This window comes from Mirounga angustirostris, unplaced genomic scaffold, assembly GCF_029215605.1.
Source record: "Mirounga angustirostris isolate CCGP_5_RB_7025 unplaced genomic scaffold, mMirAng1.0.hap1 SCAF_5, whole genome shotgun sequence".
Taxonomy (NCBI): Eukaryota; Metazoa; Chordata; class Mammalia; order Carnivora; family Phocidae; genus Mirounga; species Mirounga angustirostris.
The window spans coordinates 129,103,799-129,123,269 of record NW_026991713.1 but is presented as its reverse complement, the minus strand read 5'-3'; the positions used below and the strand labels follow the sequence as shown (position 1 = coordinate 129,123,269).

Below are 19,471 nucleotides of genomic sequence, written 5' to 3'. Positions count from 1 at the left end.
TAGCTTCGTTTGTATTTGCTAGATCCACCCGCAAGGATTTCCTTTTTCAGGAGGCTTATTCCATTCTTCTGTCTTTCAGAGGCTCCTCACCCCCACCCCCCGTGCGGTGTCTGTACTGAGGAGACTGTACTTGGTGACTTCACCCTGTGCCCACTTCTGTCCCCTCAAGCCCCCCTGGAAGAATACCAGACTTGAGGCACTATGCATTTCCTCTGCTGTTAAGCCATGGTCTAATTCATATCTTGTGTGTAGTCCTTTTCACCTAAGAGATGAGATGAAGTTGTCAGAGTAACCGAGGCATGCTGAGAGTACGTAGAACACTCCCCACCTGCTCCATCTTCTGTGGATGGCACGCAAGAACACTGGTGGGTGTTGATGTGATTCTGGTATTGGATTCCTCTGTATCATTTCTTAAGCATCTTTATCTGGTCCTCTGTCCTCATTAGACTTCTTGCCAATTTGTTTTTCAGTTAGTCATCTTTGCTATTTCAATAGCCCTAATCAATAGTCCTAATCCATTCAAGAGTTTCATTAATGTTTTCAGTAAGTTCTTCCCAGAAAACAAATCTTTTTTAAATGTTTTAATCATAAAGGCAACTAAAGGCTATTATGATGTCACCTCTTCCATTTCCTGAGTTCATACGAAAGTTAGCACTCTATAAAGTGTTGCTTGTTTTGACTCAGTACTCGGGGAAAATGTGGCACAGTCAGCAACCATAACAGAGCAAAAGAGCAGCCAAGATACAAAAAAAAACTCAAGCGCTGGCCAGCATCCAGTTCCCATCCGTGAATAGCCAAGATCCAGCTTACAGACACGGGTATCACTTCAGTTAATGGGAAAACACGACATGGAGCGCTTTCAGGGGTGCACGCTCCCGTGACCCGGATTCATATCTGCGTGTGTGTCTGCTGCTTAAGTTGGCCCCATTCTGTTTGGAGCCTTTCCCACTGAGGAAGCAGCCTCAGTTCTCTACAGTTAGATTAAGGGTCCCCATTTTTGCTGGGCTTTCATTCTTAATCAGCTAGACGAGTCTTCCTAAGGGCCTGTCCCTGACGACATCCCTGAGCTGTTTCAGGGGGCTGCACACAGGTTCCCTGGGGACAGAGCTGGCCTCCGGGACCATCTCATCAGCCCGCTGATGGAGACAAGTTTTATCCCTTTCTCCGCAAACCCTTGAGCCATCCCATGCTCCTCAGAGCGCCCAGGAAATGGATTTAAGTGCACAGCTGTTAAAGCCCGTCACTCACGTTTTCTTACATGCTTCTGGGCTCTACGGAGGAAAAGGCTCTCATTTCAAAACGATACCAGTACTTGCCAGTAGCACCGTGCATGGAATTGCAACGTCCTGTCTCACTTCGTGCCTCCGTGAAGTCTGCTCACTGGCCTTAGGGAGTGACGGCATCATTGCTCAGCGGGTTTCGTGGGTTCTGTTGTGTGTTCCCCGTTGTGACAACGTGCTGCCTCATAGTTCTGTGTTCACTTCCATGTTGGGTTCATCGCTGTGCTAGCTGCATGCACTTGCTGTTACTTGTGTCAAATGATTCTCTAACTTCCTTTGGAAAGCACTAATGAAAAGTGCTATTTCTCTTCTCTATTGTTGGGTTTTTTGTAAAGTTGCTCAAATGCTCTCAGGTATGGCGGCTCTGAATGGAGGACTTGGCGCCACGGGCTTGACGAATGGCACGGCGGGCACCATGGACGCCCTCACGCAGGCCTACTCAGGGATTCAGCAGTACGCGGCCGCGGCACTGCCCACTCTGTACAGCCAGAGCTTGCTGCAACAGCAGAGCGCCGCGGGCAGCCAGAAGGAAGGTAGGTGCTCGCCCGGGCCCGGACGGCCGAGGCGCCCGTACGGCCGGCCTCCGAGAAACTCGACGGAGCCAGCGTCCTAGGAGAAAGCCGTTATTTACTTCTGCCCTTCATGGGGTGGGGTTCGTTTTTCTCCTTTAGAAAACCTAACACGACTAAGCCATTGGTTTGAGTCTTCTCTCCTGTCCTCCTCAGGCTCGTACTTCTTTTATGCTGTAATTTTTCATCAGTCTTTTAATTTCCCTCCTCAGACTTGTTTCTCACCCACTGCGTGCTTCTACGCAGTTACCTAGTAGTTGCTGCCCTCAGAAACCTGGCAGGAACCCGCTCTCCCAAGTCAGCAGGGGCCGTCCCCTACACATTAACTGCTCCCTAGCGGAAGGGGTCAGTCGATGGTCTTCCCAGGCATGTCCCAGGTATCTGGGCGTCCCCACGCCCTGTGGCTGGTTAGCTGGACTCTTCATAGGCGAAAGTTTCCAGGGTAAGGATGAAACGCACCATCAGGATCGGCTGGGTCTGTGTTGAATCGGGGGTCTTCTGAGGAAGTAAGTATGTGACTGATGGTCTTGCTTCTCTGCCAATGAGGCAAAGTGAGTCTCAGGAAATGAATGCTAAGAATAAATTCAAGCTAATTCTAGAACAGTTAATGAACCAGTCCAAAGAGGGAGAGCTTGTCTTTTCCTTTCTTCCTTTGGTCTCTTCTCCTTAGTAGAAATGGCTTTCAAGCAAACTCTGCACCATGATGATATTTATTCTCTTTCACACCTGTTGGGAGTATGGCATAAGAGGCTAGAATAGGGAAGTACTGCTGAGGAAGTCTGTACAAATTTCTTTCCCTTCTTTATCCTCACCCCACATTTCCAAACTGTTCTTGTCTGAGTATTTTAAATATGGTGTTCTATAAGAATAGAATGTTTTCACTTTGTAAAGTTGTGAACTTTAAAAGGGACACAGCTTTAAAGATACTCTTGTAGAACAAAGGTTTGTTTCCATTTATAAGTAAGAGATCGTTAAAAATGAGATATATGAAAATCTAAATTCTTCATTATTTCAACTTTCTCTTTATTCTTAGCTGTGACTGTTAGTGTAGATTTTTAAAAACCTGCACCACCGTTCAGGCAACTGTATTTCCTGAGGCATGTGGAGACCCTACGTCATAAATACCCTGCCTTCCCAAAGAAGGGCCTGCACTGAGGTCCCTTGTCTGGGGTCGGACTGCCATGATGACTGTGGTAGGAGGGGTCTGTGAGATAATGATGTTCTTAGGCGAAAACATAAAAGCCAGTTCCCGGCCGGATTCTTAAAGAATCCTGGCCACTGCTCCACTGCCCAGCAGAGCCTTAGAGCAAGCGACATGACGGATGTCACCGAGAAACACGTCACCAGTGGACTCGCCATGTACTGGTGCAAGGATAGAGTGTGGGCCCTGAGACAACTGTTCTCTGCTGCTTCACCGCAGCTCACTGCCCCACATCTCCATGCCTTGCCTTTTTGCGATTGCCTGTGCAGTAGCTAACCGTCCGGGATTAATGTGAATAATGGCTGCCAACCTGGGGTCATTGACATTTAGGTATTGGGGTACCAGTTGCATGGTTTAGTTTTGATTTTTTTGGTGGTGGTGGTGGTGTTTTTTGGTTTGTTTAGCGTTTTTAATCATCTCCCACCTTCTCATACCTCTCTTCTGATCACCTTCTTTTCACCCAGTTGATGTGTTCTCAAGAAATGTAAACCATCCTAATATTAGTTTAACCACAACATAATTTTCAAAGCAGGTTATACTTGGAAGGAAAAAAAAATGAATTCCACAACTAAACAGATTTTTAGATTTTCTGCTCTATGGTTTTGTCCTTTAGTTCAGAGAGTTGAAAGTCAAGTTGATGCATTTAGTCATGTACCCTAGTATATATTTTCCCATAGGAAAATGAGCCAGGCTGGCTTTGCTACTGTTGTTGTTTTAAAGTGGCTCTGATATATTCCCCAGCTAAATCGTCTGAAGGGTTATGGCATCCCTATCGACCTCAATCCAGGAAAGTTGACCACCTTTCCTGTCACTCCTGAATAATACCTTCCCGTGTTCCTTGATTTGCAGGAGGCGGTCACGCACACACAAGTAGGTAGAGCCTCGGGAAGGCCACGAAGCAGCTGGTGGGTGCTGGCCGTTGGCCACAGATACCCCAATGCTCTGTGCTAGACCAAGTGCCCTAGCTGAGAAATACAAAATGTGAGCACCCAGCCAGCTGGGACCAACACTCTAACAGAGAACTCCAGTAAGTTAAAATGACATGTACTGGGAGAGATCCGAGGAATGCGTGATTTGTCAGCAGGTTCTTACTAAAAGCAACAGTGAGGTGGATACATAGGTGGAACCCTCAAAAACGTGTTTTTGTGTTTCGGCCCTTGGTATCTATGGCAACAGCCGCCTTCGTTGCACGGAAGAGAGGTTTTCCACATCGAGTCACCTTTTTCTCATTTTAGTGTTCACAATTTTGGCAGTTTGCAAAATCAAACTATTTCTGGGTGATGAAAACTGTGGGGTCTACACTAGGAGATGCTGGTGGCACTTTACCTGAGAAAATGGTGAATAAAGAACAGAGCCTCCTTAGATTGACCTTTTTCATAGTTTCTTGGTCCCCCCATGTGGCACAGATACAGTCGGAATGTACAGTGTTCTAGAATGCCAGGACTGTCCAGGCGTAGCCAGTAATCTGACAGAGTACATTAAGTTGCAGTGGGTCCCATAAATCCTCATTTGTACATGTGGACCTTTTACTGAGAAGGCACATGAAATCTGGGTGGTGCCAGATTTGCCCAGCACACACTGCCGAAGCCGTGCCCGGCCTGGTGGCACTCCAAACACCCCTTTCCCATGTTTTGGTTTTTCACCTAGTCATACTAAGTAAACCAGGAAACATTTGGGGACCTAAGACCTACAACTGTGTCCCTTGAATTACAGACTGCCTCCTTGGCACTGGAATGTGGATATGTCCATGGGAATTGTGAGCGACACAGAAAGTTAAAGTGGTCATGTTGAACTGAAATGCTTCATCTCTGTGGCTTTAGAAACTTGCCTCCAGAAGACATCCTTGGGAAAAGTCCCACACGTTAGAACACTCTTTTTCTGTGGGGAGAAACTTGGTTTGACTCTTCTTTACAAAGATGTTTCTTCTCTTTTAGTTTTACAAAGTTATTCTTTCTCCAGTTTTACTTTTCTTAGACCCAAATACTAACCACCACCACACCCCCTGCGGCATCCCAGTGGGGCAGGCAGCTCTGGTTCCTCCCCTGGATGCCAGTGAAGGTTCCAGGAGTCAGCTGCCAAGGTTACTTCATCGGTTTTTGTGAGCACCCTTCCCTCCCAGACACCACGCCCCGAACTTAGAACATCTTAGAGACATCCAGCCCTTGGCGGGGGGGGGGGGGCCTCTCCAGACAAGTGGGGGGGGTGGTGGGATTGGTAACTACCCCAGGCGGCCTTGGACCTGGAAAGCCTCCTTGCCTGTTCTATGTTAGATGACTGCCTCCCATCAGGTCATTCAGATTCCCTCCTTTTCACCTTCGGATGGCTCTTGGGCAGGTGGCTAGAGAGATGGGGAAGACAAGGAGGAGAGCTTACCTCTCTAACCAGTGTAGCTGAGAGGACCTTCCGTACTCTGCCCTTGCTTCCTGTTTCTCTGGAAAGTGACATCTCTGAGCTTGGTCACTGCCTAGCTTCTGCACCTTGTGCGTTCATTTCCAAGGCTAATCCCCAGTGGTATAATTCCTATCACAGCTGTGAAACTCTAGCTACCTATTTTTCCCTGCCTTGACTCACTGCCAGTCATTTCTAATAAAAATGATTATTAGACTGTGTTAAGAGATTTGGCAAATCAAAACTGGATGGATAATTAGGTAAATGATTGAGAAATCCAAGCAACACTACTGCTATATCCATTATTCTAAATTGCTGCAATTTGCTTAGAACACACAGGATACTCTCAACTCCAAGAGATCGTCTATACATACAACAGAACACAGCCACCCAGGAAAAACCCACTCCTGCGTTCTCCTCCCCACCTCTACCCCATGGGGACCACCCTCACCCCCCAAGAAGAGGAGACTGAAAATATGTACACTAAGCAAATGCGAGCCACAGAAGATGATCAGTGAAAAGACAGCTATTGCTGACCAGTGTCTTTGGAAATCAGGAACATCTGAAGGATGATTCCCGTCCTGAAAGACATACCAGCACTTGACATTTATCCATCTATCTCATTCCCTTCTAGTATGAGAGAGAAAGGCAAATGCTTAGGCTATCTGTTGTTAAAAAGCAGTCCTAAGAAGAGGCCTTGGGAACTAAGAAGCGAAGAATACCTTACTCTGATTTTTTTTTCCTCTTTAGGTCCAGAGGGTGCAAACCTCTTTATTTACCACCTTCCACAGGAGTTTGGAGACCAGGACATTCTGCAGATGTTCATGCCTTTTGGAAATGTTATCTCTGCTAAAGTCTTCATTGACAAACAGACCAATCTGAGCAAGTGCTTTGGTATGCAAAAGAAACCAAGCCAGAATATTACAGTACATTCCCAAGTGTGAGGAGTCATGGGAAGGAAAATGTAAATGGCAAATATTTGAGAAGTCCAGATAGGGCCTTCCCTGGGTGGTGCTGTTTCCTGGTGTTCTGGATCCATGTAAGCAGATCGGGCAAAGTCATTTAGTCAAAAGCAGAGGAAGGGGCTACATAAAAAGGAAGGATCTGGGAAATGAAACTAAATGCCCATGCCTTAGATGATGTTGTGTACTGTGCTACTCAGGGTCTTACTGCACGCGGCTAGTCATCTTTCACTAGTTTCCTCAAGCCCCACCGATGGAACCACGAACTTGAGCAGAGGGAGATAGTTAATGGACCATAGCGTAGTTTAGGCGATCCTGATACAGAGTAGTATTGCAGACACTCTGCCACGAATTCCGTAGCCTTCTAGGTGCGGGAGGCTTCTGGCACTTGTGGATCCGGGTAGCATGTGGTATGGGAAGGCTTCCTACATTCTCACATACCTTCACAGTAGGGGTGTGGCCAGGCTGCCCACCACCCTGCAGGCCCCCAAGCTTGGGACGGGGAGTTGATGCCTGTCCGGTCCCGGGAAGTGCTGCATTATGCTGATTCGGGAGCCAGAATTTGGGATGATGGGCTCTGCAGGGCCTGCCCGAGTGGATGCAGAGCCCGGAGATGCAAGCATTCAGAGAACGCTGGAAAACCCAGGTCCTCAGTGGCCTGGGCCGTCGTGCCCTCCTTCCTCACGCAGCCCAGACTCTGCCTCCTAGGGCAGTCTGTGCTCCCTGAGAGGCACACTCTCCACTGGCCCTAATGTTTTAGAAGCAGGAGCATAGCGTTCATTAAATCTATTTCTTGTTTTGCTTTTTGAACCCCTTTGGTCTCCAAAGTGGCTGAGAGTCTAGAATGTTCAGAGTATAGATTACTTGCTTGGCAAGTTCTGGCCCAGTCTGAGATTGAACATTTGCCCTCATCATTCCTCCAGTCTAGTAATTCAGGGAGGGAGTAGGCAGTAACAGCACAAAACAAAGTGGAGTAGATCCAGACCAGAGGAAATACAAAGAGAACTATATGGTATGAAGAAAAGCATCAAAGGTGGTAGGAGTGGTATTCAGACTTAGTACCGGCTAACTGGTAATGGGCAACGGGTGTAGAGAGAATGTTTTGGCTTCTAAAACCCCATTATCGTAACGTCTTTCTGATCTCTGTGCCATCATCCAGGAAGGTCTGAAGCCTCTGTTGTTAGGGGAATTAGTATGTCAACCATTGAAAGTCACTGTTTTTACCCAAGTGGCCAGGGTGTCAGCCTGAACCCACCCCACTATCGCTGCTACTATGACAAGTACATAAACCCCCTTGTGATGGCGCACCAACAAGTGAAATGGAAAGGGAGTGGTTACATAGGGGGCGTGTGTGTTTCGGTGGGAGCTTACCACTCGGAGCTTCCCTGCGCGAGGTTATGAGACAGACTTTTATACTCATCACTAAGCAATGTCCTGGGCTTATTTGCAGATCAGAAAGGGATTGTGCTTCAGGGTCTGATTTTGAGAAAAACAGTTAGTGCCTTGAAAAGAGATTGTATCAACCAAGGTGTAATAATGCAGGCTATACCGATGAATGTCAGCAGACAAGTGTATTTAGCACTATGCACTGTTTTCAATTTTTATCAAAAGCTGCAGCATCCCAAACCTACATTTCTCAGTTAGCCGGCCTAATTTGCGGGGGGGGGGTGGGGGGGGGCGGTCCCAGATTTGCTAGCCTTAGGTAGCCCATTCTTTCATGCTAACCTCTTGGCCGGGTTTCATTATCCATTTCACCCTTGACCCATTTCCATTCTTTAATCATCTTGCTGCTTCTGGGTAACGACCTAGAAGGAAAGGAGAAAATCAGAGCCAAACTCTTGGATTCGAGAGCACTTATACTGGGAATTAGATTTAGTAAAAATCTGTACCACCATTTTGCAGTACAGCCTGCCAATGAAAAGCTTTTCTGCATTATACCATATGCTCATTTTTATCGGCTGAGAACTCTGCTGAAGGTATATTTATGTCCTTTTCTTCCTCCTCCAGTTTGTAAAGGAATTTTCTCTTTAGCTTTAGACTTTAATAGCAGATAGTTGAAGCTTAGTATAGAACCTTCTGAACAGCTGATGTTGAGAACTGAAATTCACCCAGTATAATAGCTTCCTTTCAACACGAGAAGTAGGCACAGTACAAACTCAACACCTTTACATCAGCATTACCTAAAGAAAGTTTTGCATGTACCCTCCTACCCCCACCGCCAGTGTTAGAGCAAACTATGTGATCAGAAGTCTGTTTCTGGGTCTTTGCAGAGCATCACTGGCCCTTTCTCAAAAGCACGCCCTCCCTGCCATTTTGTACAGACAAAGACACTGGGAAGTCTGTGAGGATGGCTCTTAAGCCCTAAGCTGTTCAGACTCTTTATTCTTAGGGGGTATAAGGTAGCAATTTCCAGTCTGTTGAATGCAGTGGAGCTTTGAAAATGGAAGTTGAGATGATAAGAAAGGGCCGGCATTTCCCTTGGGTCCATAGGTCCCTCTCAGAAATAACTCCAAAATGTTAAAAATCAAGTACAAATTATCTTAGAGTTAATTCACTGACCCCATCCGACAGTCGAACAGGTGTGGGCTGTGTGGACACAGACGGGGAACTGGAATGAGAGTCGGGGTGTTTGCAGTGTACCGTTACCAGCCCTTCATTTAAACCACACCTGCTTGGGACACGTGAGCCTCTGGGGACCCTGCGAGCCCCGGAGTATCTATGCCTCTGCCTCTGTGAGCACCCCCAGGGGTTCTGTCCGAAGGATTTCAAGGGGCTTGAAACACAGACTTGACCGAAATCAGTAAACAGACCAGGAGTCTGAGAGTCTGAGATTTCGCTTTTCACAGAGGAGGGCGTTGTTGTCATGATACCCAATTCCCAGTCCGACCAGCTTTTTTCACTGTTTCTCAGTGGATGTTCCCAGGGGTGGCCGTAAAACACACCCCGTCCGTCCACAGCCGGCACACACTGAACTGAGCAGAGCTGCTCCCAGCCGAGCCCACAGGATGTGCCCACGCTGCCCACCACGTACAGTGACACTCTCCAGCCCCCGCCCCCACGACGTCCTGCTCCCTGCTGTCTACTCCGCTGCCTCTCCGTGTTGATTGCCACCGTCCTTCCCCTTGTGTCTTCCAGGCTTTGTTAGCTACGACAATCCTGTGTCCGCGCAAGCTGCTATCCAGGCTATGAATGGCTTTCAGATTGGCATGAAACGCTTGAAGGTCCAGCTGAAGCGCTCCAAAAACGACAGCAAACCTTACTGAGCCTAACCCCAGAGGCTCCCTGCTCTTATTTTAGCTTTCTTAGGGTAAGTCCCACAAGCCAGCCTGTTCTCAACAGGAAAGGCAGAGGAGGACCACATTGCCAACTTTTACCAAGAGAGACGGTTATTTTTACAATAAGGCCTCCATGTCCCCTCCCCCGCCCCCCACCCAGTTCGCCATAATTAAAAACTTGGGCTACCTTGTTTCTATCAAGTAAAACTCCTCTTCCAGTTGTGCCACTGTATTCTCCTTTGTTTTGCAATTTGAATCTCCTTTTACCTTTTTCGTTTTGTTCTCGTTTTTTGCTTTTTTTTTTTAAAGAAAAATACACATAAATAAATGACATCTTGAGAATTTAAAAGGCAAACAAAGGCTAACGTGCAATTCTAACTCTGAGACCCCTGGTGCCCCAGAGCACTGCCTGGTGAATTCACCCCTCCTGTCCGCGCCCATCCCTAGGAGGGCGCCAACCGTTTAGAGGTTAAGGTGGTGGCCTAGCTCGAGAGAGAAGCCAGGAGAAGCACTTAAAACAATACAAACGTCTTTCCACTACATTTGGTTTGTTTTAACAAGTAGGATTTTATTTTAGGGTTCAAAGAAACATGACATTTATTGGTCAGATTATTACACTGGTTGTCTATTTTGTTGTTTTATTTTAGTTTTTAGAAAGGATTAATGTAAAAAAAGATTTAGAGATCTGTTTCTTAAAGCTACAGGGTTTAAAAATAAAATAAAAATGAGTGAAAATACTTGATGTTTCTTGAAAGATAAATTTAATAATAAATAAATAATACATAAATACATAAATAAAAAAGAAAGCCACAGGCCTGTAAATTTTATTTGTAAAAAAAGCATTTCTATTTTTGTACAAAATTTTTACTGCCTCAGAAATAATGGAAGTTATTTATTGCCTATTGTTAACTTATTGGGTACCTAAAGAGCAGTTCTCTGTGCTAGCTAGATCCTTTTGAAGTAGTCTCTAGAGGAATCGTTCTAGGAATGGGCTTTTTTTCACCGTTGAACCCTAGGCCTACAGTTCATGCTTTTCCCTCTTGTTGTTCGTATCTGTCTGACGATTTTGTTTGTAGCTTCCATGATCTATCTAGTTTATAGTTCGGTCGTCTGACTCTCCCCCATATGTTACATCCGTTGAAACTGGATCCTCCCCTCCTGTCCCTCGCCAGCCCCCACCCCAAAACTCCTGGAATCCATCCCCTCTCCTCCTCCGGATGGATTCTCTTGGGGTTCCATTGTGCTGTGGATAAAGATTGTAAGAAATGCAAATTACGGGAATGGCTCGTAGACTCCCGGGATGACCTAAGATTTGCATTAGTTTTTCTCCTGCACCCTTAAGAGTGATTTTGTTGCTGCTGCGTAGATTCTGTGTAACTTTTTACTCTCCCTTGTTTTCTCCCTAGACATCTTCATGCCCGTTAGTTCACCGTTTGCCTAGCATGTCCCTGTGGCGTCTCAAAAAAAAAAAGTTTCATCGTCCCGTCATTGTTTCTGATGTCTTTCTGACCTCACATCACATTTGGTTCTCCTACTGACCTTTGATCTAGTTTGACCTTTGAAATTTGCATGTGACCTCATCTAGCTATGAATTCTGGGAAGTCAATGTGAAAAACATTGCTGCATTCATGCAAGACTGAAATTTATTATTAGACAAATTATAGAAAAAAACCTGTGGCAAAAACGTTTCTTTCTTATTTTTTTTTTCTTTTCATAAAACAGACTTGAAAGTATTATACAGGGATTGGCATTCTTCCCGGTCACTGGTAACAATAGCAATATGTGTCCAGGGACACAGAATGTTGGTTTCTAACAGACTACTTCCAAAAACAGTTTGAGAAAAAAAACTGTCTGATTTTAAGTCTCTAGAGGTCTGTAATAGTTTTTACATTTTTCAGGCAGTGTAAAGTTTTTTGATAAGGCCATTTTAGGTGGCTCACTTTCTCATTAAGATATATATATAGAACCACTTTTTGTAGATTAGTATAAGAAAAATATTTACCCTGTTTTGGGGCAAATGCTACCTATTTGTGTCACCTTTTGCTGAACTGACTCACAGTTAGACAATCCATGGTTTAATGCACATGAAATTACCTATATTTTATACTGTTTCAATGTACAGGAGAAAGGTTACTGTAAACTGTGTTATGTTGGTGCTTCTGTGAATTAAGTTGTGGTTTCAATCATGAGTCTTACGGTCTTAATGTTCTCTGTTGATAAGACAAGGTTAGAATTGGTTTACTTAAAGAATTTCAAAAAAAAAAAGTTTGCTTAAAAAAAAATTTCATGTGAGGGGAAAAAAAAAAAAAAAACCTATTCCAGAATAAGTTTTGTGTTGGCTTGTAAAGCATTGATGTCATTTTTTTTTATTGTGGACTATTTAGATGTGTTTGTGTTCAGCAAAATGTGATTTTTTTTTTCTTTTAAAGAAAAAAAGTGAAAATATATAGTGCCAAATTCCAAAGGTACTTCCTTCCTAGAGCTTCAGTGTGTTTCTTGTGAGAAGTAATTTGATAACATGGGTATTTTATTATGTGTTTTGTATAAATCCCTAATATTTAAAAAACAAAAAACAAAAAAAAAAGAGGTTAAAAAGTTTGTTAACTTGCTATCCTGTGGTCTTGTTGCCTGAAATTGTTATTGTTTGTTATTTCTCTATGATGTTTTTTGTAAGACATTGTATAAGTGCCCATGTCTCACTTTTTTAACCGCTCTGCACATCAATGCTGTGATGGCAACCTCACGATGTATTTCCTTCATAATATATGGAAACCTCTAAGGTGAGAAAGTTTTGAACTTCTAACCCTTTCTACCCAGAGCTGTCTGGAGCGTTGGTAACTTTTTATACCCTTGTCATTTCTGTTTGTTCCAGGGTGTTTATAATTTGGATTCCCCTCCCCTCCCCCCCATACATCTTTGAGTTTTGTCTTTCCTACTTTTTTTTACCCACTGGTTGAGATCCAAAAGAAAAAAAAAAAAACACAAGGCAAATCTGAAGGGAAAAAATATATTTTCACCCTCTCCATTTTTTTTTCCTCCCTACACCTTTTTTTTTTTTTTTTTTTTTAGTTTTGATTATTTCTGGTCATTTTAAAAAAACTAATGTGCTGCTGAAATTCCTTCTCTGGTTTTAATTAGAAACAGTTGACTGGATAAACCTTCTAAGGGAGATGGTAGGTAGATTCAGCACCTACATTATTAACCTTAAATTCTATATGCTTTTGAGATCAGGTGTAGGGGTATGTTCTAGTTCAGAATATTTTCATATGCCTTCCAGTTAAACGACTTTGTGATGGGGTAGTATTTTAAAGGATTTTGTTTCTTAAATACTCCCAATTAATGATGTTTCTAATCAGCCACTGTGCTGGGCATTCTCTGATCCCAGGAGATACCTCTGATTAAGCAAGGTGCCTGGGGTTAGAAGCTGATAGTCCTTTCTTTCCCTGCCTTTTTGTTGATTTTATTAATTGAAATCATTGAAAGGGGACTGACCATCTAAGTCCAATTCTGTTCTTTATCACAGTTACTGACCAAATACCTAGCACCAGATCCTGCTGCCACTCTATAAAGTGCCATTTACTTTGACTTCGACTTCGCGTTGAACAGAACTCTCACTGTCTTGACAAATCCCAGTGTCATCCCTGAGGCCCCAACACAAACTCTTGCCTTCTTGAAAGCAGGCCCTGGAAGCGTCTTTGTCTTTAAAGGAGTTCAGAAACTGCTGGCTCCCTTTCCTTCCTCCTTTTCCCACTCACCACTCTGTTCAGTTTAATGTGGACGTGATAGCCCTGGGATGGAAAGGACTAGCCTCTAACGATGCAAAAAAAAAAAAAAAAAACCACAAAAACTAAACATAAAACAAGTTTCCTTCTTATAGCACATGCACTTACAATGAAATGATCTGTATTATCCTCACACGTGTTTACTACTGCTGGGGCCTTCCTTCATCCTTTGAGGGCTATTTTGTACTTCCTGCAGCCATCAGCTTAATACCAGGAGTCCGCACACATCTCTCTCTCGCATACAGCATAGGGTGGTTTGTGGACGCACAGCACACAAGAGAACACCACCATCTGAATTTCAGACTGTCCTCCTTTCACCCACCTGCATCTCCCCCAGAGGAGCTTGAATGCCGGTGACAAGAGGCTCAGGATGGGCACTTCACATTGGGTGTTTCTTATTTTGCAGGCGACCAAAACAGTACATTTCAGGGGAAAGTCTTTTTTTTCCTGCATGTTTGCATTGTTTAAAAGCTGACCCTCCTCAGAGACAAATTGTCCTTTTACTCACTTTATCTTTTACTATCAAAGGAAAAAAAAGCTGCAAGGGTGCAAAGGGCCTGTGCCAGAAGGAAAAACACACAGGGAAACTGCTTTTTTTAAAATCAAGTGTAGAGAATAGTCATTTTTACACTAAATTAGAGAATTGTGATAAAATGGCAGTCCTCAAAGGTGTAACAAGTTCATCTTTCTTTCACCATAGGGGTTATAGTTCTTTGGCTTGTGCTACTCTGGACTCATTTTACTGTTTGTTTTTATTATCTTAAGTGCTAATTAACAAGAAGAAATAAAATTTTAAAAAAACCTGTAGTTTCATTACCTTTTTGAATAATGTCATACAAAAAAATGTATTTGTGTTTTTTTGTGCTGTGAGAATTGTTGTTTGTAGATTAATAATATCATTTTGTTTAGAATTACAAAATAGTTTTTAAATATTGTCTGAGAAAAGCCAAAGTTAATGCAACCTAGTGGAAACTGTAAGACCATTTACGAGTATTGTTTGTTTTATTGATGCATTTGGATTTTGTTGTTTGATGGAATTTGAGCCAAAAAAAAAAAATACGCAGGCTTTCCTATTTCTACAACTGATTGTACTTACGCATTTTGTACCAGTGGAACTTTTTATACTGGAGATTAAAAAAAAATGGAAATTTTTGTGGCTTACTCTAGTGGCCCCTGACTGATTCCAGGTCTGATTTCTGGTTGATAGAAAGAAAGTTGCTTTTCTTTTGAGAATTAAAAACTTTGGCTTGATTTCTTTTTTCCCTTTGCTTATATCTAGCATTAGAATTTTGTCTTAAAATACAGCGGTAAGTTTCACTTTTTATTCTGTATTGTGCAGTTACACAATAAGGTAATTAGATTTAGAAGTACTCAGTCACTTTAAGTGGATAAATGTATTAGTTACAACTTTAGGGGTTTGCTTTTTTGCTGTTTAGATCAAAGTTTTTTCTGATTCTTCTGTCCTCATTGTGAACATAACCGTGTAGTTGAAACAGTCAAACTTATTTTTGTAACGTACGTTATTGTGTGATGCAGTTTTTTGCTTCTGTCTCCAATATTAAACCATTTTCCTAATACTTGTTTCTCTCTCTGCGTGTTGTATTGTTGGTAGTCATTATATGTTGGTGATACATCTACACACCTCACTGTTTCACGTATCTGTTTTTTTTCTATATGTTGTGTAAAAAGATACAGTCGATTCCACCTAAGTGAATATCTGATTTGGGGAAAAGGGGAAAATGCACACCAGCCACCTCTGATTTCTGTACAACAGCCCATTCTAACCACCGCTTCCAAGACTGATACTTATTTCTGTGGTTCACCTAAATAACTGCCTGCAGAGTTGGATTTGCCCAGACCTCTTCCGGTCTTCTGACCCCACTGGTACCTGTCCCCGCCTCCGCCCCCCCCCCCCCCCCCCGCAGATGCAGTTCCTAGGGCTCGCTGCTGCGTCACTTTAAGAAATATTAAGAGGAGCAGAAGCAGAGCTAGGGTTCCTTCCACCTCCCCACAAGTCTAAAGGCGTATCATTACCAACTCTTCCTAGGGACTAACCGCGTTTTTCAAAGAGCTGAGCTCTAAGGGAAGAAACGACACACTGACCTGGTGAATAGAGATGGGAAAGGGTTAAACTTAAGTTTACGCGTTCCTATCAGTCACACCTATGTATAGAAAAGTAATTTAAATTATTTCTTTTTAAGAGCTGATTGAATCCAGGAGCAGCTTTAATTATTGAAAATAACAGAAAATAAAGGGACTACTTCCAAGTGCTCAAAAGGAAGCTCTTACTTGGTGAGGTGGGAGGGGAAGGAGGTAAAGGTTCTCATGCTCACGTCTTCATGATACATCATCCATTTCCAAACGAAAGCCAAGGATGCCATATGCATCCACACAACTCCCTCCTGAATGAACACCTTGTCCCCCATTATCACCCCAACCCCAGTTACCAAAAGAGAACTAAAGGAACAACTATTCCTTGTATGCCCTCTGAAACCGAAGCTTCCAGCCACCCTCCCATCTCTGCCCATCTCTTATGCTCAGGAATCGGACTGCTCTCCAAGTGCTCTTAAAAGATCCCATTGATGTTTGCTCCCTCTGTCTTCTCTCTCCTTCCAGCTTTTCAGACGCACAAACTCTGTCTGACTCAGGCCACCCTGCACCGGGCAGCCTTCCTCCCGCTGCCAATGAGATTTTCCCCGCAGGTGCTCAAGCCCTTCACCCTCTGGTTTCGGCGGCCCCTCTGGCCCCAAATGGTCTTTTCTAGTCGGCTCAACAACAGAGGGACCTGGTGAGGTGGAGGAAAGGAGGCTCTTTTCCCCCATAGGCCGAACACCTCAGTGAAGTGACTTCCACCAGCTCCAAACCTGCACAGATGGGAGCTGACTTCCTGCCAATAGTTCTGCTTTAAATCTCATAGCCTTCATCAGATTGCCTCTGAAAACCACTGCTTACCTTAGTGGGGAGAGGGCGAAGGGTGTGATTTCCTTTTTTTTTTTTTTTTCTTGATGGAGGGTGTGAGGGAGGGAGAAGGGGGTAAAGAGGGTGATCAATTCTTTCCAAGATGCAAGTGTTTATTTTTAAAATCTATAATACAAGAATGAATATATATATCCATCCACCATTTGGTATAAGGCAAAATACTCATGCTAAGTAAAAGAAGGGAAAGACAAAGCCAGTTTTTTTGTTGCTGTTTTTTAGAAAAACAACAAAAATCGTAATTCTCCAAAGAAGGGGACAAAAATGCTAGTTTCCTTAAGCACTCATGACTGTAAAGTTGGTCCCTGCTTAAATTCATTCTTATCATTTTGATTCTGTAAAACATCGCTGCAGTGTTAGTTAGCAAGGTGTATCTGTTTGCCACCCACGGACCACCTTGGGAGATTACAGGACTGTCACCATTTACCGTGCTGACGGCAGCCCATGACACTTCCCAACAACCCACGGGCTGGGCCTCTCAGCTGCAGGCTAGGAAACACAGTGAACATCGATGTACTGTGCAACATTCCTGATAAGTGAATAAAACATTGTGACCAAGCAATCAGCTTATTCACTTATCAGGAATCGACTGTTCTGCTAATTCGCTGTTTTTGTTTCTCATCTCTGTTGTAGCTCACTACTTTTGCTGTGTTCTATTTTCTCCTCTCATGCTTGGGCAAAATCACTGGGAATATTATCTTCATGTGACCATAAAACGTTTATATCGAGTGAAATGATATCTTAACAAAATCTATGCACTTGCTATCAGGAACACAATACTGGATGTGTCTTATATATATTGAACTATATAGTACTCGATTTCTTAAATAAAGCTTAAGAAAGGACTCTGTTGTGTGTAAAGTTAATGTGATTATTTTTCAAGGCAGTGTTTCTAAGGGGTTTTTTTGTTCTTTTAAGTCTTGAGTGATACAGGATATTTTTCATTAAAATTATATCACTGGCTTTATGACTTAATATTCAATAAATTTTCTTTGGAAACAAAATGGAGTGGGGGGAAGTTCTTCCGAGCACATTTTAGCAAGAGACATCTGGAAAACCATCCCCTTCCTGGTGACCATGGCAAACCTCTACCCAGGGCACGATGGGTGGCAGGAGAGAGCAATCCCTTCACGGCCCAAGGCCCTTGGAAAGCGTCTAGAATCTGCCCTAAACTAGAAAACCCAACTGCCTTTCTGAGTGTGATCTCTTCAGGCTCAGAAGAAAGGAGACAAAGAAAGGCAGCTCCAGGAATAATGCTGGTTTGCGTCAGTGCTTTTCCAAAGTGATGTGACACTGGAAACTCTCTCTACGCTGCTGGAGCGCCATGGCGCCTCTATTCAGGACTGCAAAAGGAGAGAAAGCAAGAGAGGGTGTTTGATCATTCCGGAGAAGAAGGGTAAAATTTCAAAGCCATATGTGAGGGAGACATCCTACAACAGCTGCAAAGCTTAAATGGGAGTCCTGCTGCTTGGCCCCTTGAAGAAATACTTTTGAAAATTTTCCTACAGGCCATAAGTCTGAACAGAATGGAGCTTTCTCTTGGATTTTTTTGCTTTGGGGTTTTATGTTAGATTTGTTTTTCTTGATTAATGTTTGATTCTAAGAAAAACTCCTCAACTTCTACTTGCAAAATGGCACAGACATCCTAATCCTTTATAAAACAAATCTTAGTAATCCCTGATAATGAGGGACAGAGAGAGCATGGCTAATGAAAATCCACAGACAATCCGAAATTCTTCTTCCAGTCTCTGCCTCCTCCCACCCCAAACCTCCTACTCATCAATTTGGCACAAAAACAAAACAACTTCTAGTGAAAGTGAAGGATCAGAGAAATAGTCAAGGGTAGTTATATCAAAAGGTCTTGACAGACTATGCTTCCTGGAGCCACGTAGTTTGGGGTTAGAGGAAAGAGGTTCTGTTTAAAAGAAGAAGAAGAAGAAAAAATTAACATTTTGAGAACCACTGCTCTAAATGACCTGGGCTCAAGTGTTGAAAAGCTGGCTACACATGGAGGTGCCCTAGGAAGTACTTTTTTCATAGTCTTGCCTTAAGCACCTGTCACATAGCTAGAAGGCATCTTCTTCTTTTAAGAGAAGACATCCAAGGTAATAATGGGGAGAAGAGCTCTGAGGTTCGGTCAGGGAAGAAGGGACACCAACAGATGCCCTCTCCATCTTAGCCCCAATTCAGTGGTTCCCCCCGCTGTGGACTAGCCACCCAGGGGCTGTACGCTGGGAGACCTGGCTCAGAGTGAGGCCTGAGGGTCTGCAGGTGGGACTTTAGGGAAAGGCTACATTTCTTTTCATCTTTTTCTGTGGGGCAGCAAAGTAGCCTGGTACCAACTCATACCTAAGGATGTTTTTAAAAATAAAAAATACACAAATATATAGATATTAGATCTATAAATCTAAAAGACTGGTCAATTATAGTTAAAGCCCCAAATAAAAATGCCCTATTCTGAGACTGCATGAACTTTCTAACATGAAGCTGGTGTTAAAGGAGCATTCTCCAGTGAGCCATTCTGCCTCAGTTTGAATACCAGCTCTACCACTAATTATCCACGTAACCTCTCTGTGCCTTAATGTCATTAGCAAAACGGGTTAAAAAAATACTTTCCACATGGGGTGATTATGAAGATTAATTAAGCCAATACACAGAAAACACTCAGAGCAGGATCTATCACATTGCCAGTACTCAGGAAGTAACAGTGGTCGTATCTACCAACTGAGTCAGCTCCTCTCTGCTGGCCTGGTCTATTACTCTCTCCTACCATGCGTCCTCTCCGCCAACCCCAGAGAGACCCACAGCTCTCCCTGGGTTCTTGGGACAAACACGGACAAGGCGCAACCAGATCCCACAGCTCCTCGCAGAGAGCTCTCTACACTAATAGGCCCTGGAAGAGGCTTTTCTCCTCATGAGAAACGATACACTAGAAGCTTGCCCACCCTACCTTATAGGCTAGCACACCCACACAGTCCTGCTCTAAGCCGTGAGGACCAAGAACTAACTCCATTCTCAAAAGGGACAACTGATTCCTC

General features: G+C 43.6%; 1 protein-coding gene and 1 long non-coding RNA gene across 15 annotated transcripts in view; one reads left to right on the top strand and one right to left on the bottom strand.

Annotated features, from left to right (window-relative positions):
* The window catches only part of CELF2 (CUGBP Elav-like family member 2), a 521,311-nt gene extending 506,277 nt beyond the window's left edge, over positions 1-15,034 (top strand). For 7 of the 13 annotated variants that reach the window (XM_045874438.3, XM_045874440.3, XM_054507371.2 and 4 more), the window contains 4 exons: positions 1,616-1,813; positions 6,189-6,332; positions 9,536-9,707; positions 11,082-15,034. In XM_045874438.3, coding sequence (XP_045730394.1) covers positions 1,616-1,813; positions 6,189-6,332; positions 9,536-9,663 — 470 coding nt within the window. In that variant the 3' untranslated portion in view covers positions 9,664-9,707; positions 11,082-15,034. The remainder of the gene's footprint in view (positions 1-1,615; positions 1,814-6,188; positions 6,333-9,535; positions 9,708-11,081) is intronic. The other 6 variants (XM_045874439.3, XM_045874441.3, XM_045874443.3 and 3 more) reach the window with 3 other exon arrangements.
* Positions 1-19,471, bottom strand: part of LOC123841954 (uncharacterized) — a 112,049-nt gene that overhangs the window by 1,198 nt on the left and 91,380 nt on the right. For both annotated transcript variants that reach the window (XR_006790331.3, XR_010411715.1), the window contains one exon: positions 8,126-8,205. This is a non-coding gene — a long non-coding RNA (uncharacterized LOC123841954). The remainder of the gene's footprint in view (positions 1-8,125; positions 8,206-19,471) is intronic.